Source organism: Toxotes jaculatrix, chromosome 17 (genome assembly GCF_017976425.1).
Source record: "Toxotes jaculatrix isolate fToxJac2 chromosome 17, fToxJac2.pri, whole genome shotgun sequence".
Lineage (NCBI taxonomy): Eukaryota > Metazoa > Chordata > Actinopteri > Toxotidae > Toxotes > Toxotes jaculatrix.
The window spans coordinates 15,759,330-15,774,843 of NC_054410.1; the positions used below are offsets into that span (position 1 = coordinate 15,759,330).

At 42.7% G+C, this 15,514-nt stretch overlaps 1 protein-coding gene across 2 annotated transcripts; it reads left to right on the plus strand.

The window, feature by feature from the left end:
* The first annotated feature begins 2,436 nt into the window (after positions 1-2,436).
* On the plus strand, positions 2,437-15,421 carry si:ch211-195o20.7 (cytospin-A). Of its 2 annotated transcripts, none has more exons than XM_041061522.1 (12): positions 2,437-2,715; positions 3,276-3,409; positions 4,984-5,607; positions 5,860-5,912; positions 10,886-11,430; positions 11,820-11,916; positions 12,054-12,120; positions 12,516-12,576; positions 12,815-12,911; positions 13,360-13,476; positions 13,564-13,623; positions 13,733-15,421. In XM_041061522.1, exons 2-12 carry the CDS (start codon positions 3,370-3,372, stop codon positions 13,820-13,822), a joined length of 1,851 nt encoding a protein of 616 aa, XP_040917456.1. In that variant the 5' UTR covers positions 2,437-2,715; positions 3,276-3,369; the 3' UTR covers positions 13,823-15,421. The 2 variants fall into 2 exon arrangements, with proteins under 2 accessions (XP_040917456.1, XP_040917457.1); XM_041061523.1 differs by having other exon boundaries at positions 11,832-11,916.
* Positions 15,422-15,514: the final 93 nt, after the last annotated feature.

The following is a 15,514-nucleotide window of genomic DNA, read 5'->3' on the forward strand; positions in this document are numbered from 1 at the left end:
AATCTAATATGACGGTGACATTAAAAGTCGTTATTAAAGGGGAAAGTTGTAGTTCACTATCCACAGTGGGACAGGAGGAGGTTTTACTAGTGTTCTGCAAAGTTGTGAAAAATGTGGATGGTGAGAAAGTTGAGTGTTTCATCACTTATGGGTCAGCCAGACCTTGTAATCCATTTTTATCATTGCAGAAGAGTCATCCCTGTCTGGCTGCCAAATTGAACCAATGGCTAGTTGTGGCAGGTTGGGAGTTATTAGAGCCCCGGTAGCGGCATCCCTGAACGCTGGTGCAGTAGGTCACCAACAAAATTGTCATAATCCACTCAGCAGAGGGAGCTAATGGCTCCAACTGGCATCAGAAGCCAAACAATTGGTCACCTTACTCTGGACAGAGACTGACACCCATAAACAATTTCATAATGGGGTTGTGATGGTCTCAACACAACAGAACACTCTGTGTGTTTGTGTGCCTCAGGGAAAAGCAGAGGGTAAATTGGGGCTTTTAAAACTTTGCTTTCGGCAATTACAGATTCAGATGGATTTGACATGGTCTTCGCCTGCTCTAAAATCCAAGCCTGAAAGTATTTGACATGTTGGCAACCCAAAGCACTGCACTCCCATGAGTGTGAAATCAGTGTGGGTAGGGGTTGGCGGTTGTGTAACGCACCTGGCTGGTTTTGATGGATTCTCTTTATACTGCAGTGCTGTACAGTGAGCACAGACCACTGTGAAAACCTATTGATCTCAGTCAAAGAGTGAGTGAGGGAGAGCTTGTCTCCCCCTCTGCAGCAAACTTCCTGTTTCGCTCAGCATTTGGACGGTTTGTGAGGGAGAGCTGCCGTGACGGTGCACTGACAAAAGGAACATCTGACAACATGTTGGCTGTTGGAATAAAATAGCGGGAATGTTTGAAAGCACGCTGCTCTTCTGTTTGCTGTGAGTTTCAACCATCAGTGCTCAGCCATTAGAATTCATGAAGGTCTACAAACTGCAGTTCATCTGTGTCCATTAGAGGAGAGATCTGTTCTGTTAGCAATATGATAAATATTTAACCACAAGATTGTTAGAAAAGACTAATGAAATAAAAGCATTTGGCAAACATGTTGTTCCACTGTTGCACTTTAGTCACACCTATGGGTCTTATTGTCTGTATAGTGCTATATGATGAAGTTGTTCTTTTTGTACCAAGCAATAAATATGTTTTTAGTCAAAGTGCAATTCATGCTGTTTTGCTCTAATTACGTTTAAAGAGATTAGAGCACTTTGTGACTCTTTAATCATTCAGCCATGTGTGGATTTTAGAATTTATATCTCCAAATCTCCAGTAAAAGTCCATGTTTCATGTGATGGGTCACTTTTGTTCTAAATTACTTTATAGTGTATCAGGCTAATTTTAAAGATGTGGTCAAGTAAATAAGTTGGGGAGGACTGACATTCACATCCACTCTCTTACCTAAGGCGTTTTTGTGTTTCTTGACGTTTAACTAAAGAATATTGGATAAACATTCTGAAGCAGGGTTGATGTCAATCCATACTAGATCTTTAGGAGTCTGAAAAATGTCTGGAGGACCTGAAAAAGACCAGTGACCTTCGACCCTGCACCCACCTGTTCACAAATCTGCTGATGCATGATTTATCAGAGGATATTTTGCATCTCAGAAGCTATGATAACATTAAGCAATGAACTGGTCAAATTCTCAGATTTTGGCTAGAATATGTTTACCGAGAAAGCAGGGGAAGATACTGATACTGATGCTGGAGGCTTTATAAAATAGACAATGTATACAAATATGTGATTTTATCTATTTGCATAAATTCAAGATGTCAAAGTTTGCAGCATTGCAAATCTCACACTGGGAAACAGACGTTGATTAACTGTAGGAAATTATTTTTATTTGTATCGAACATGACACAACCAGATTTCTTTATGTAACCTGCAATGCAATAATAGGTAAATGAAATCTTTAGTAAACATCAAACGAGGCTGCTTACAGACTGTACAAAATATGAGCAATATCTAATTAAATCTGCATGTTACAGCTTTCATCAGACCAAAGACATGCATTAATGGTAAAGAATAAGACAGCTCTGAGTGTGTGTGATATTGATCTGAAACACCACCATCATCCTCATCATCAGTCTCAAAACTCACTTGAGTGATGTGGAAGCCAAACACTCACTGGCGGAAGTGAAAATAAAATTCATCCAGTAAAGTAAAAGTTGGTCTAAAAACAGAGAATCAGCCCGGAGTTGTGTGGCACAGTAGGTCAGCGGGTCATCGGCCTGTGAGAGTCAGCTTCATAATAAGAAAGAGGTAAGTGAGGAGGTGCCACCACATCCCAGAGGCAACAGGTTTCTCCTAACACAGACTAACTGTGCCCTCCAGTGGACGCAAACAGCGGCCATCTGTGCCATCGGTTATCGCTGTGGAAAGTTTTCTTCGCTCTTTGCTTTGCTGTGCGGATTAAATTAAATTAAATGAACCAGCCTTTGTTTTCTTATCGAGTTTTTTTTAAACCATAAAATGTTGCGTAAGTTAAACTTTGTTCATATGAGATGCAGCCGCACGTCTCCAGCAGCCATTCCCTCTCCTCTGTGAAGACCCAGCAGAGCAGTGCGCCTCGGCTGAGCAGCGCCGGAGGAAGCAAAACGTGGAGACGAAAGCGTTTCGCCAAACTCACAACGAAAGATTTTGGATTCATTTGTCTGCTCTTAGCGGTTTGTATCTACTGTTTTGTTGCTCTTCAGATTAAAGGTGTGTGTCGATTTTATCGTAGAGAGGCGAAAAGTACTTTTACTTTTACTTTTCTAACTTTTCTTTTCAAACTTTCCGATGCGCGTTTGATTCGGTCTGAAAGTGATGATTGATTGCGCGTTGAAGTGTGTGGCCTTAGAACAAAGTGATGTTATGTTTCTATCAAAATATTACATCAAATTAGTTTTGGGAAAACTCGGACAAGTTTTGTTGTTTCGATGGCGCGGGATGTGCCGCTTCTGTGTTGGTTTTGGCTCATTGTCTCATCGTTTGATACTCATTCAGATGCATTTAAACCTGACATGCCAACACTTTGCTTGGCACATGTTGTCACCCTGGAGTTTCCTGCTTCTGTTCCTCCCTCAGTCTGCCATTATTAACTTTTAGGGAATCGGAGCTGGTTGTGTTCAGAGCTGTGGTCAGTGACTTATTTCTCAGCTGCATAGCGGTGCAAAAAGTGCAGGACTACATCCATCATCTAACTGGATGTCGTGTGTGTGTGTGTGTGTGTGTGTGTGTGTAGGTCACCTCCACAGTGCCACTTTGGTCTGGGCTAAGTGAAAAAGCAACAAGCACCTGCAGGGCCGCATCTGTGGCCCAAACCCCAGTACTGCAGTATGGGCAACTTTTCCAGCAAGGACGGCCATGGACCCGCAGGTATGTCTCACACAAACACACACATATACACTCATCAATCTTTTACTTCTTTTTAAACTCTATTTTTCCTTTGAATCTTCTTTGATCTACGTCTGAGTTCTGTAATGTATTTCAGAGATTTGCCTCTACACACAGACAGCTGTCAGTGTATGTGTGTGTGTTTTGAGATTCTTTGAAAATAAAGCCAGCACACCTCAAGGCTCAGATTTATGTAGTAAGAGGAGGATAGTGAAGAGAAAAACGAGAACAGATACAGGAGAAGTGGGTAAACTACAACCAAATCCCTTAAAAAAGAGGGGGTTAATGAGGGATAATCAGGAAATTGAAGGCAACAAAAGGAGAAGCAAGCGGAAAGACAGTGTGTGCATGTGTGTGTGTGTGTGTGTGCGTGCGTGCAGCGGTAGGAGGAATCTTGGCAGACCTCCTGCGTGTTGCTCAGTGAGTGGTCATTCTCCTCGCGTCCCTGTGTGATTCGTTCTGGCCCCGCCGGGCCAGCTGTGATGAATCGGCAAAATTCCCCGGCTCAGCACAAGGGCAGCGGATTAATCATAGGAAGCCTAATGCTATCTGACACACACACTCACACAGACCTCAATGGACACACGCACACTCATTCAGTCAATCTGCCACCCATGGTTGGACGAGCACATTAAAGTTTGGAATAAAAAAATAAAAAGCAGGGGTGGCATGAGAAAGTTATTAGACAATCCCGTCATTCTTTTCCAGTGATTTGGCCTTGCAGCAGGTGGTGCATAACTTTGCGAATGTTTGACTGCTGCTCTTACATCACTTAAGAAAAAAAAAAAAAAGCACATTCATTTTTCTAGCAGTGAGGATTTTGTCCAAACAAGGAAAAGGAGGAACGAAAAGAAGGAGGCACGATGCCTAGCGGTTCCCATTGCTTCTGAAGTTATTATTAGTTGGGCGAGGAACGCCGAGCCAAAAAACGTAAAATTCGCTTGTTATTGTTACTGTGTCCAGTTTGGAAATTTATTTGCTGCAAATGTAACATGTAAGATTTGTCCTCTGTGTGTGTCTGTGTTCCTGCGTTTGGAGAAAGAGTGTCACAGCAACATTGTTGATGAGCAGTCCAAGAGGAATGTGTCTATCATAGCATCTTCAGGGGCATGGCCTGGATGTTTTCTAGCCAATAAGGGCCTTGTTGTTCTGGCAACCTCAGTAAATGGTGTTTTCAGTGTCAACATGCCAGATTAGTGACCACTAAACTGTTTTCTGTCGTCATTCTGTCCATGATTCGGTTGTTTAGGCCGTTCTTTCAGTGTCTCTTGCACTCAGACACTACAAAGCAGCTTTTGCTTTCATATGAAAGTTTCTCTACGCTCACCTTAGATCTCGGTTTATGATGAGCATGATTTTGCGACATCTTACACAAATAATGTGAAAACTTAAAACCTCCAGTGCACATACAAAAGAAAAAGGACTCAGTGAAGCTGGAGACATCTTGTTTGCAGTAGTGTAAAACTCTTGAAACATGTCTGCAGGCGGTCTTTAAACATGTGTGCTGCTAGCTTATTTTATCTGACTTTCATGTCTTTTTGTTTTTTTTTCAGTAGGCGCCCATGCGGAGACTTTCCACACTCCTCCTGCTTCTCCACAAACTGATGTGCCTCCTTTCACACCCAGTGTTCCCCAACTCCTTCACCCTACCTCACCTCCTCAGCCTTCCTCTCCTGCCCCGGTTTCACCTCCACCTCCGCTCCCAGTCGTCACATCCATCGGGAAGAAATCACAGCCCACCAGCACCCCGACCACCCCCGGCACGTCCAGTCCCGCTCCTGATTGGAGGCCTCATCCACCAGTCAGCTCAAACAGCTCAACCGCTGGCCCTGGAGTAAGCCCAGTGCACAACAAGCCAGGAAGTGGTGTGGTCAAAGTACAAGCTGTTTTGGGGAGGAATGGAGGTCCTCAAACCTCTACCCCTAGGACTTCAGGCTCCCAGGGGAAGACTGTGGCCGTCAGCCCCACAAAGAGTCCCTCTTCTCTGTGTAGTTCTTCACCTTTGCAGGGCAGCTCTTCAGGGCTGAAGTGGAAAGAAAAGGACAGTGGTCTGAGTCAGTCTTTACTGCCTGGTCATGAAGCCAGGGACAGCCATGGTGACGAACTGGAGAAGCTTCTGCAAGAGTGTAGGACATCACTGGGTATCACTGCCAGTGATGATGGGGCCACAAACACAGCAGGCAAGAGTGATATATGTTGTTATACCACTAGTATTTAAATTTTCAATACATTTCTTCCACTAAATATACTTTATATACTACTATAATAATATTCAGGCATGCAGAAGTTTTGTTTGAACATTACAACTTTTCATTTCATAGTGGGCCTAACATTTCCCTGTTTAGAGAAGGGAAAATCCATTTCCTTGACATTTCTTTTTTGTATTTGACATGCATATGATGTCTTCTGACATTTCTGTATCCTTCCTCCAGAGATACTGAAGCATCTACTGACAGAAGTGAAGAATTTGAAGAGTACTTTGCAGGTGAGCTCAAAAGGTCGCTTGTTTTTAAATATCTTCTGGACAGTTTCTTCTTTACCAGTTGTTAGGCGTGTGCTTAGTGTGATGCTAATGGTGATTTTGAGCTACATGTCTGCTTTATGAAAGCAAAAAGCACGACATATAGTTATCTAGTTGGTAAGTAAGAGAAGCAGGGACCATATTGACAGAGAAAAGGCCTTAGTCTTCTAAAGGAAGTTTTAAAGGGAGTATTCATTTCAAAGTTCATTTTGCATATCCCCTTTTCCGTATCTAGTCCTTTTTTTCCACACACAAAAATAAAAAAATATTTTTTTTGTCAACACAACTGAAAGAGCACAGTGGAGTAGCAATGTAAACAGGAAGTCACGCACTCCAATTATACATAAGTCATTGTAGTGTTTGTGGCCTTTCATCCAGGAGATAACACCAAAGCATTCCCTGTAACCCTTCATCTCCTGTAGGCCCTTGAATGGGCCCCGCTCGTCTCCCTGGGAGTTCTAGCTTTGCTAATGGAGATCTTCCTGTCCTCTGCTTCTCCTGAGAGGCCCAAAAGAGGAAAATCTTTGAGATCTTCTTCTGTTTACGTTTCTGTGCTTGTGCATGTGGTGGCTCCTTTTGAAGGGAGAACCTAATTCTTGAATGTTAGCAGAACACCTGTTGCTTTCATTGTTAAAGCTTTAAAAGTGTTTTGTAGATTTAAAAGTGCAGAGTATGAAGAGTCCTACTAGACTAAGACTTCTTACAAATGTTTCTGAAAGTTTATTTTCTCTCTCTCTGGGATCCAGGCCCTAGATGCTTGTCCAGTAGGCTGAATGGCTATTTTGGACTGACCCATTATTAGGTTCCAAACCCAAAGTTGGATAAACCATGCACAATAAGAAGAAAAAATACTCTACAAAAACATTCCTCAGTCCAATTGCTCCGGTGTTTCATGCTCTTATGAGGATGGTGATATTCTGCGGTAATTTCCTGTCAGCCGTTTGTTCCAATTCCTGACCCTCCCTTGTGAGGATTGTAGCCAGAGGCTCCGAGCTTCCTCTAGATCTGCCACAGATTACAACAGCTGGAATATGACCTACAGTGTGCCTCCCTCAACACCACCTCTTTTCTCTTCTTCACTCTGTGACTGTCCTCGCATCCGTTATTCTCTTATTTTTCCATGTATGAGAATAAGAATTATATTAATTGCATTATATTACAAGCAAGTACTAATTTGACGCATGTATTCCACTTCTTCTCCTCCTCCACACCTCCATGCTGTCAACTCTTTCTCTACTTGATATTCTATCCCTACTCCTTCCTGTCTTTCCTCCCTCTCTCCTCCACTTTCCCACATCCCCATCAGGACCTGGAAATATAAGCCTCGCGCAGGCCAGCTAAACCTCAGAGAGACTGCGGTGTAGTACAGAGAGGTAGCCATGTATTAAAAATTGGGGCAATCCAACACTGTGTTTATATGGGCCCTCCGCAGGGCAATATAAGCTAGCTCCTGTCCTGGGAGCCTTTTTTTGTGGAGAGCCAGAGAAGGGGAGTGCAGTGCAGAGGAGGGGGTTCACATTCGGCTGTTCAAGAGACAAAACTTGTTTTGTTTTGTGCTGTATGGTGTGTGTGTGTGTGTGTGTATGTGTGTGTGTTGGGGGGAGGCTGCAGCTTGAAGTGACTGGCAGGCCATGTGTTTTTATGTGTGTGTATGTGTGTGTGTGCGTGCAACATGCAAGACAGAGGACTCACAAACACATACAAGATGCATTGAAAGTCTTGGCGAGTACAATTGGGTTTTAGCTTTGCAGGGAAGCCCCCCCTCTCCCCTCTCCCTTCTCCCCCTCCTTCCTTTGCTGTGCCTCTCTGCCTTTTCTTCATTCCCTCATTCTTTCTCCTGACCGCTCCTCCCTGAACACAAGAACTCAAAACAATTACCCTGCAACTTTTGCTGCAATGCTCCACTCCATCTTATTCTCCCCTTCCTCTCTCTGTCGTCACCTCACCCCATCTCTATCTCTCACCTTCCCCTCTTAGTCTGTTCTTTCACCTCCATTCATCTTTTTATCTGACCCCAACTTGCTTAAGCCTTTTTTTCTTTAGCTCTGACCCCTTGTTTTTGACCTTTTTTCCATGTAATTTAAGTAGCCATTATTCTTCCTGTCACATTCTATCAGCTAAGCCTCTCCTCTGCGCCTCTTGATCTGTCTTCATTCCCACTTCCCCAAATGCCCCTGTCTTTCTCTGTCTAAGTTTCTTAATGTATTTCGGATATACTGATGTTAAACTGAATTCTAGGGGGGGTGGGGGGGGGGGGCAGTACACATGATTACCCAATGTGCAGCGAACTACTAAGAATGTTATCCAGTGTACCATCTGTCTGTGCTTATGTGCACCACCAGTCTTCAATTGTCTTAACCAACAAAAATGAAAACACTCCATTCATGGCTGAGTAGTGGGTGGCAGGTCAGATCTGTGCTCCCTCCTGGAGATTTAGTCAATCTCAAAGCCCTGCTTTGAGATCAGTTCCAGGTGAACGCTGGCGGAGATTTCCAGGAATGATCTCCAGGTTCCCTCTTCTCTCTTTTCTCCTCGCTAGGCTGCTCCGGCGAACCAGACTCAAAAAGGCCCTGTGTCTGGGGGCCATGGAGGCTGCTCACATATAGAATGAAGATTTAGTTTGTGTTTGGCAGTTGGAAGAGGGGGCTTGTGTGCACACTGTGTTGCATTTGCTCTGCAGAGTAAATGGCAGCGACTGAGGACCTTTTTCTTTGATGTCTGAGGGACATTTATGCAACTTGTAGGCTCTCTCAAGTTATTCTCAGTAGCCATTCAGTGGGAATTTTGGCCATTTTGCTCTGTACATGTGTTTGACTGCTACAGAGGGAGAGAAATGTCCCTTAATAGGCATAAGAGTGTATTCAACCATCTTTTGAATGCACACTGCTGGCTGTGGAAAACTGGAGAGAGGAGCCATTACAGAGTTGGGATGTTTCCCCAAGTATGCGTTAGAAAGACTGGGTGTGGAGGTGAAGTCGGGACAGATGGTTAGAACACGCACACACACACACAGCACACAGTCTCCAAGTGTGCTGGACCCTTTCCAGAAACTGTCAGGAAGTCAGATGTGCGTCAACAGTATAGACAGCATGTGTATCTGCTTGTGTCAGTGTGTGTGCCTGTGAATGCTGGACACCACATCTGGTCTTGCAGTGGGGCAGTAGGTCAGGTCTTGAGGGAACGAGAGGGAGTGTGTGTGTGTGTGTCTGTCTTAAGAGTGACAATCCACACCCTTATCTCAGTGTGAGCTGAGGAGCACCCCTTCCTGTTTCCTTAAACAGACATGCTCCAGTTGGAGTGTCCACACTCAGATAGCAAAGACTCTGTGAAGACAGGATCCTCCAAATCCTACCGGGTATTTTAGTATTGCTTAATATAGAACTACACACACAGAGACCTTACTATTCATTTGACACATGTTTGCCAGAGAGAGTGTTTTCCAACTTACCCTGAATGTGTGGATGTGTGTGAGAAAACTTCCCAATGCGGTTTGGTGGTGAGGTAAAAGAATAAGGGAGGTGCATGTGTGGGAGACAAAAGGGGAATATGATATGAGTGTGTGTCTGCGTGTGTGTGTGCGCGTGTGTGTGTGTGCGTGTGTGTGTGTGTGTGTGTGTGCATATAGTGTAATCGGGTCCAGCTGTGGTCTTGAGTCACTGGTCAGATGAGGGAGCGACTTGGCTCAGAAAGCACCTCCTCCTCCATATCTCTGTCCATTCTTCATCTAATTATCAACCTTCCCATCCTCTGCTCTTCTCAACAGTCCTTCACCTCACTCTTGCTTACATTGCTCCACAGTCTGTACGCTTCCGTCATTAAATCTGTCCACGATTTAAACCACTTTTATTGTCCTTCTTCTCTTCTTTTCCTTTTTTCTCATTCCCACTCTCTTTTCATGATGATGGCAGCTTAACTTTTTTTTTTTTTTTTTTTTTTTTTTATAATGGTCTGGTATCGTTTACCTCTTGGCTTCATTGGTTCTGAGTGCGTCTTTTGATGTCTGGGGGTAGTGTTTGTGCATGTCCGAGGCAATAACACTCTAAAGGAATGAAAAGTGATAGCTTTCTCTACCTTAGCCACACATCTTTAAACTGAGTCTGTGTCAGAATAAGTTTCCTATCTAACCAGTGTGGCTCATTTCTAAGGAAAACGTTTACTGAACCATGGGGATGGTGACACAGAAGGCAGTTTCACAATGAAACGTTGGCTTGGCTCCCAACCACAGTGTTGCTTAAATGTGTTTTTTCTGTCTTTGTTCAGACTTGTTAGGGGTCTTTTTTTTTTTTTTTTCTAAAAATTAAACCCACATTCTTGGTTAGTTGATTTTAGATGACATGAGTAGAACCTCTTGGCTCATTTATGCCTCATTAGAAATGACTTGCCAGTGCCATTCCTCTCTGCTTGCTGAAGCTTGCTGCTCAGTTCAGTTTAACTTGTAGTCTCTTAATGAGTTGTTCTAATGAGTTGGTCTCCTAATGCTGTTTGTTTGATTATAGTCATTGTCTGCTGAGAGTTCAGCCATGTTTGCTTTTGGCCATCAGACCCAGTTTGGGTTTAAGAATGCCTGTTTTAATCCTTTGTATGGAGTTACTGTAGAAAACAATTTATACTCTAATAAATGTTACACTTAGCTTGTCTAAGTGTAGCAGCAGGAATTTGCCTGTTTATGCAGTACTGCAATGAAAACACAAGTTGCATGTATTATTGTTATGGACCCAGAGGTAAATTTGAATAAGATCAGTTCTGAAATAGTTGGTGATCCTTCAGCTTAACATTTAGCATCACTGTTTGGTTAAGATTTTTGTATAATTTGTATAGTTTCTTACCTTATAAGAAAGACAAGATACCACAAATATCAGTTTATGTTCCTATAATGTATCTTAAATTATTTGGAATAAGTATTTTTCGTGTTAACACACCCACTCTTTCCCCTCCAGACAGAACGTGGGGAATGGCTGCAGTTCCAGGCTGACCTCCAGGTGGCAGTGGCAGTGGCAGACCGCCTGAGAGCCGAGGCAGAGGAAGAGCTGACGGCGCTCCGAACGTCGCACAAGGACGCGGAGAGGGAGCTGGCTGCTGCCCAGAAGAGACAGAAGGAGGCTGATGTGCAACTGGTCACCCTGAGAGGGGAGTTAAAGGAGAGCCGGCAGAGACTAGCAACTCTCACCCAGGCTCAAGGCAAAAGTGACACCCAGGCTCCATGTCAGGAACCAGAGAGGCCCAATGCAGAACCAGCCAACACTTTTGAGAGCAAAGATGGGTCCCAGAGGGGCAGGGATAGGGCGGTGTGCAGGTTGGGGCGAGAAGGGATGGAAAGTAGAAGCGGGAATGACGTGACGAAAAATGTTGTCAGCGAGGAGGTGACAACAGGCTGTAAAGGTGTAACTAAACGTTACCTGAGAAACGTGACCAACGAGGATAGGAGTGGAGAGGAGGTGCGATCCAGTGAGACACGAAGGACGGCAACCGCAGAGAGATCAAGGTGCGATAAGCTATTTTGCTTTTTGGGGAATACACAAAAGCAAATAGTAACTTCTTCAGCACATTACTAATGCACGATTTTGTGTTGGGGTCTCCTCAATGTGTTCAGACAGTCAGATATTTCAAAACAAACCCTCTTTTCCATCTTAAACATTTTTGTTTCTGACATAGCATGCAAAAATGGGGAACAATTACCAAATTTGGTCAGGACTGTCACTTTGGCTTCCTTTGAATGTGTTGCACTCAGTCCGCAGGCCTTCACAGAGCCACTTGAGGACAGTTTTAATAGTTTAATTTACAGCTGGAGCTGAGTAGAACAGCTGGCCTGGAAAAAATGCCACCAAAACAGTTTATTGTGTCTGTTCTTTTTACTGGGTTGTAATGCTACAGAAGTCTGTCCAGATTACCTGCCTCCTCAGACTCCGTCACCATGCAGAATGGAACCTCCCAGTCCAACACTACCACAACAGCTGGACCCACAAATAAGGTGAAATGCTGTAACTTTGGAAACATTCCTCACTAGCGTTTAGTTGTTATACAGGAAATGCCTATGTATTTAATCAATGCTTTTATGTGCATGTAATGATTTTGACCTAATGTGAACGAATGTCGTTTGTTTTCAAGAATTTGGGGCAACTAAGAGGCCGAAGGAGTCTGGACTGGCAAGACAGCAGGTCAAGCACTGACATAGGTGTGTGTGCACAAAATGCTCATATACAACATGTCACAGTACACCTGTGTGTTTCGTATAGCGGTTTTCACTCAAAAAGGCACCCCACTGAGTGTTTAACCACTAGTGGTGCCATAAAGCAGTTTCTACAATTGGGCCCCTTTTTTGTGCTGTACATGCAGGAGGATGCACAGGGACATGCACATGCCTGAGCATGCAGGCATTCAAATACACACACACTGCAGATTGTTTCATGTTAATGACACTTAATATGACAGTTGAGAGTGGTAAAAACTTAGCAACATGTCCACTGTGAAGAACAGAACTGCTAGTAAAGTAAGGTTGTGTAACCACACGTCTGTCCTTTCAGCACTGCTTGCTCGTGATCATGATACTACTGTTGCTCGTCTTTGCAGGAAAACGTGAGGAGTCTCTAAACAAGTACAACTCTGCCCTCACTGAGTTACCTCCCACCAAGTACGTCAGCACACACACATCTAATCTAATTAAATCTAAATCTAAATCTAAATCTAATTACTCGTTTTGACCCAAGTACATTTATCTGCTGAACTCATAAAGCTCAACAATGGGGCCAAAACACTGAATCAATGTCTTAATTACGTTTTTCTTTCAGTAACAGTGGCAAGATTTTTTTTTCATACCTCCATGAAATCTCTAAATCTGCAGCCATCAGCAGTTTCTATCTTGTTGTCAGGTCACAGGATGGTTTCAGCCTGCTGCTGCGTCGCCATGGAGGCTCCAAGAGAAACTCGCTGCTGCGCTGGTGTCAGAGCCGAACACAGGGCTACAAGGTGGACACAATTTAGTACATATGTCTTTCTTAAAGCTGAACTAAATTGTATTTTATGTAAATTTGTATTTTATACAAATTAAATAAAATAGTGCTTTTTCCAAGCAACGGCTATTGTTCTTTTGATGATATTTGACAATTTAACCTTAGGAAACACACATCTGTAAAAATATGATATGTTAATGATAGTAATGCAAATCAGTAGCCTCATACTGCCCCAAAGAGTTTCCTGATTTTGTTACTTGAAATTCAGACTTGAAGCTGTGTCTCATAAATTCTAATATTCATGGTAAGAAATCAGAATTACAGTTTTCCAAAACCTCTGGAATAGATTGTGTTTTTTGGATTTTTTACCCAAATTTCAAGTTGTTACTCTGGTGTTGCCCATTAAAACCAAAACCGCTGCAATTCCTGTCGTTTGACTTCTCCTGTCTTTCCTTTCCTTGCAGAATATTGATATCACAAACTTCAGCAGCAGCTGGGCTGATGGTCTCGCCTTTTGTGCTGTCTACCACACCTACCTCCCCTCACACATCCCTTACAGTGCTCTTACTCCGGAGAACAAGGTAGGAACTGTGCCTGGCACCTGTGCAATGAAAAGGACAGAGTGATTTATGGTGTTCGACTTATCGATTCGTTCTTTTCTTTGTAAGAGGGAGAATCTCAGTCTGGCATTCAAAACAGGAGAGACTGTTGGGATTGTACAAACGCTGGTATGTCTGAGTATTTTACAAAAAAACCAAACTGTTGTTAAGCTACATCTACGATGGATGCAAGGCTGATTTTGAGTTTATAAATGTATTTGGCATCTTTGTCCAACAGACGGTAGAGGAGATGCTGAGAGCAGGTGGTCCTGACTGGCAAAGGGTCCTGAGCTACGTGGAGAGCATGTACCGTCACTTTGAGATGTGACTGCTGGAGGTACTGACAGACAATCCCATACTGGATCCTTAAGGAAATATCAAAGGAAACACCTCAAGCTGTAATGAGATGGCTCCCTGAATACTATACTATACCTTTGGTGGGTGTCAGGGAAACAGGTTCTTTGGTTTCTGAAAAAAAAAACAAGACATTTAAAGCTTCAAGCTGGAACCTTAAGACATTAAAAAGAAAGATTTTGCTTGATGTTAAAGTTCATAATATCTGAGAAACAACAATGACAAAAAGCTATCTTTTTGACTTAGACCCCGATGAACATCCTCTTTTTGTACTCTGGTCATTTCCATTAATTTTTAGTATGACTTTACGGATTCAGGCTCAGGCAAGAAAACATACAATCAGATTTTCTCACAGCTAAGCGGATGTGTTTTTAAAACTGGACGAAAAAGCTTTGTTTAGTCCTTTTGCTGAAGACATTTTTAATATATATACTGATACCTGATAAAGGCTTAATGTCAGAACACACCTCCTTCTAAGAAATAATACTTTGGAAATTTTAAGAGGTGAGTACGGTGTAGATGTAGTATGGTGTAGAGTAAGTTTTAATTGGTTTGTTACCATCAACTCCACTGTCAGTATTTCTTTGCTGTTGTTGTTGTTTACATTATTGTGTTTTTCATATTCTTTCATAACAACTGACATTTCACATACATCAGTAAATATTCTGAAGAATTCAGACGCAGTGAAAGTGAACAGCTCATCCGGTGCAGAAATGAGCATCTGACCAGTTTAGGAGGAGGAGGAGGAGGAGGAGGGAAGGATTAAGAAAAACACTTTTAATGCAGTTACATATTGTAGCTTTCAAAATAAAGGTTTTGAGTCACCTCCTTGTAGAAATTCAGAATATTTGGGTCTTTTTTTTTATAGCATCTCTTTGAGGAAAGTAGTGTATGTACAGAATGAGTTGCTGTATATGTCTCCACACTGGTACTTCATTGGCAGAAAGTACTGTATTACTTCATGTCACTCATCAAATATGCTCTATCTGCCAATATGTTTTGCCTTTTAACCTTGATGCTTTGTAAAGATTTTTCCTGGACCTTTTAGCACTCTGTAAATAGGCACTTTGTCAGCACTTTGTTGGTATAAGAATGTAATAATGTACAGTTCAGATGTGACAGAGTTTCTGCAGTCTTGTTAAAAGCTCGGTAGGCTAGTGCTAGCAAGGCTGCAGACCGGTCGACTTCTGTTTTTGAATGTCAGTTGATGTTTTCTCACAGGAAACACAATCTTAGAAAAGTGCCTCCATGTTGTCACAAGTGTGCCCGTGCTGTTTAGGTGCTCAGGGATGCGCATTACAGGAGTGACACAGAGCAAAGAAATACAGGCTTACACAGGCTCGCACATCCGGTTTCAACATCATATCATGTCACACCTGCGTCATCACAGATGCACAAAATGCACCGTCATGTTTCACCAGTGCTGACTAACTAAATACCAGGTATTGTTACAACACGTTTGTTGCCAAAGTCAAACTTGCCAAATATTGGACAGATACACCTTATATTGTAAAACATGTTTATATGTAACTAGTGTGCAAAGAATTTGATACCAAATAAATAAAATATTGATATGAAACAAATAAGAATGTGTGACTAATGTGACTTTCAAATCTACAAGAATTTACTTGAAAGCTTTGGGTACTTTAACAGCTGACACATAGAA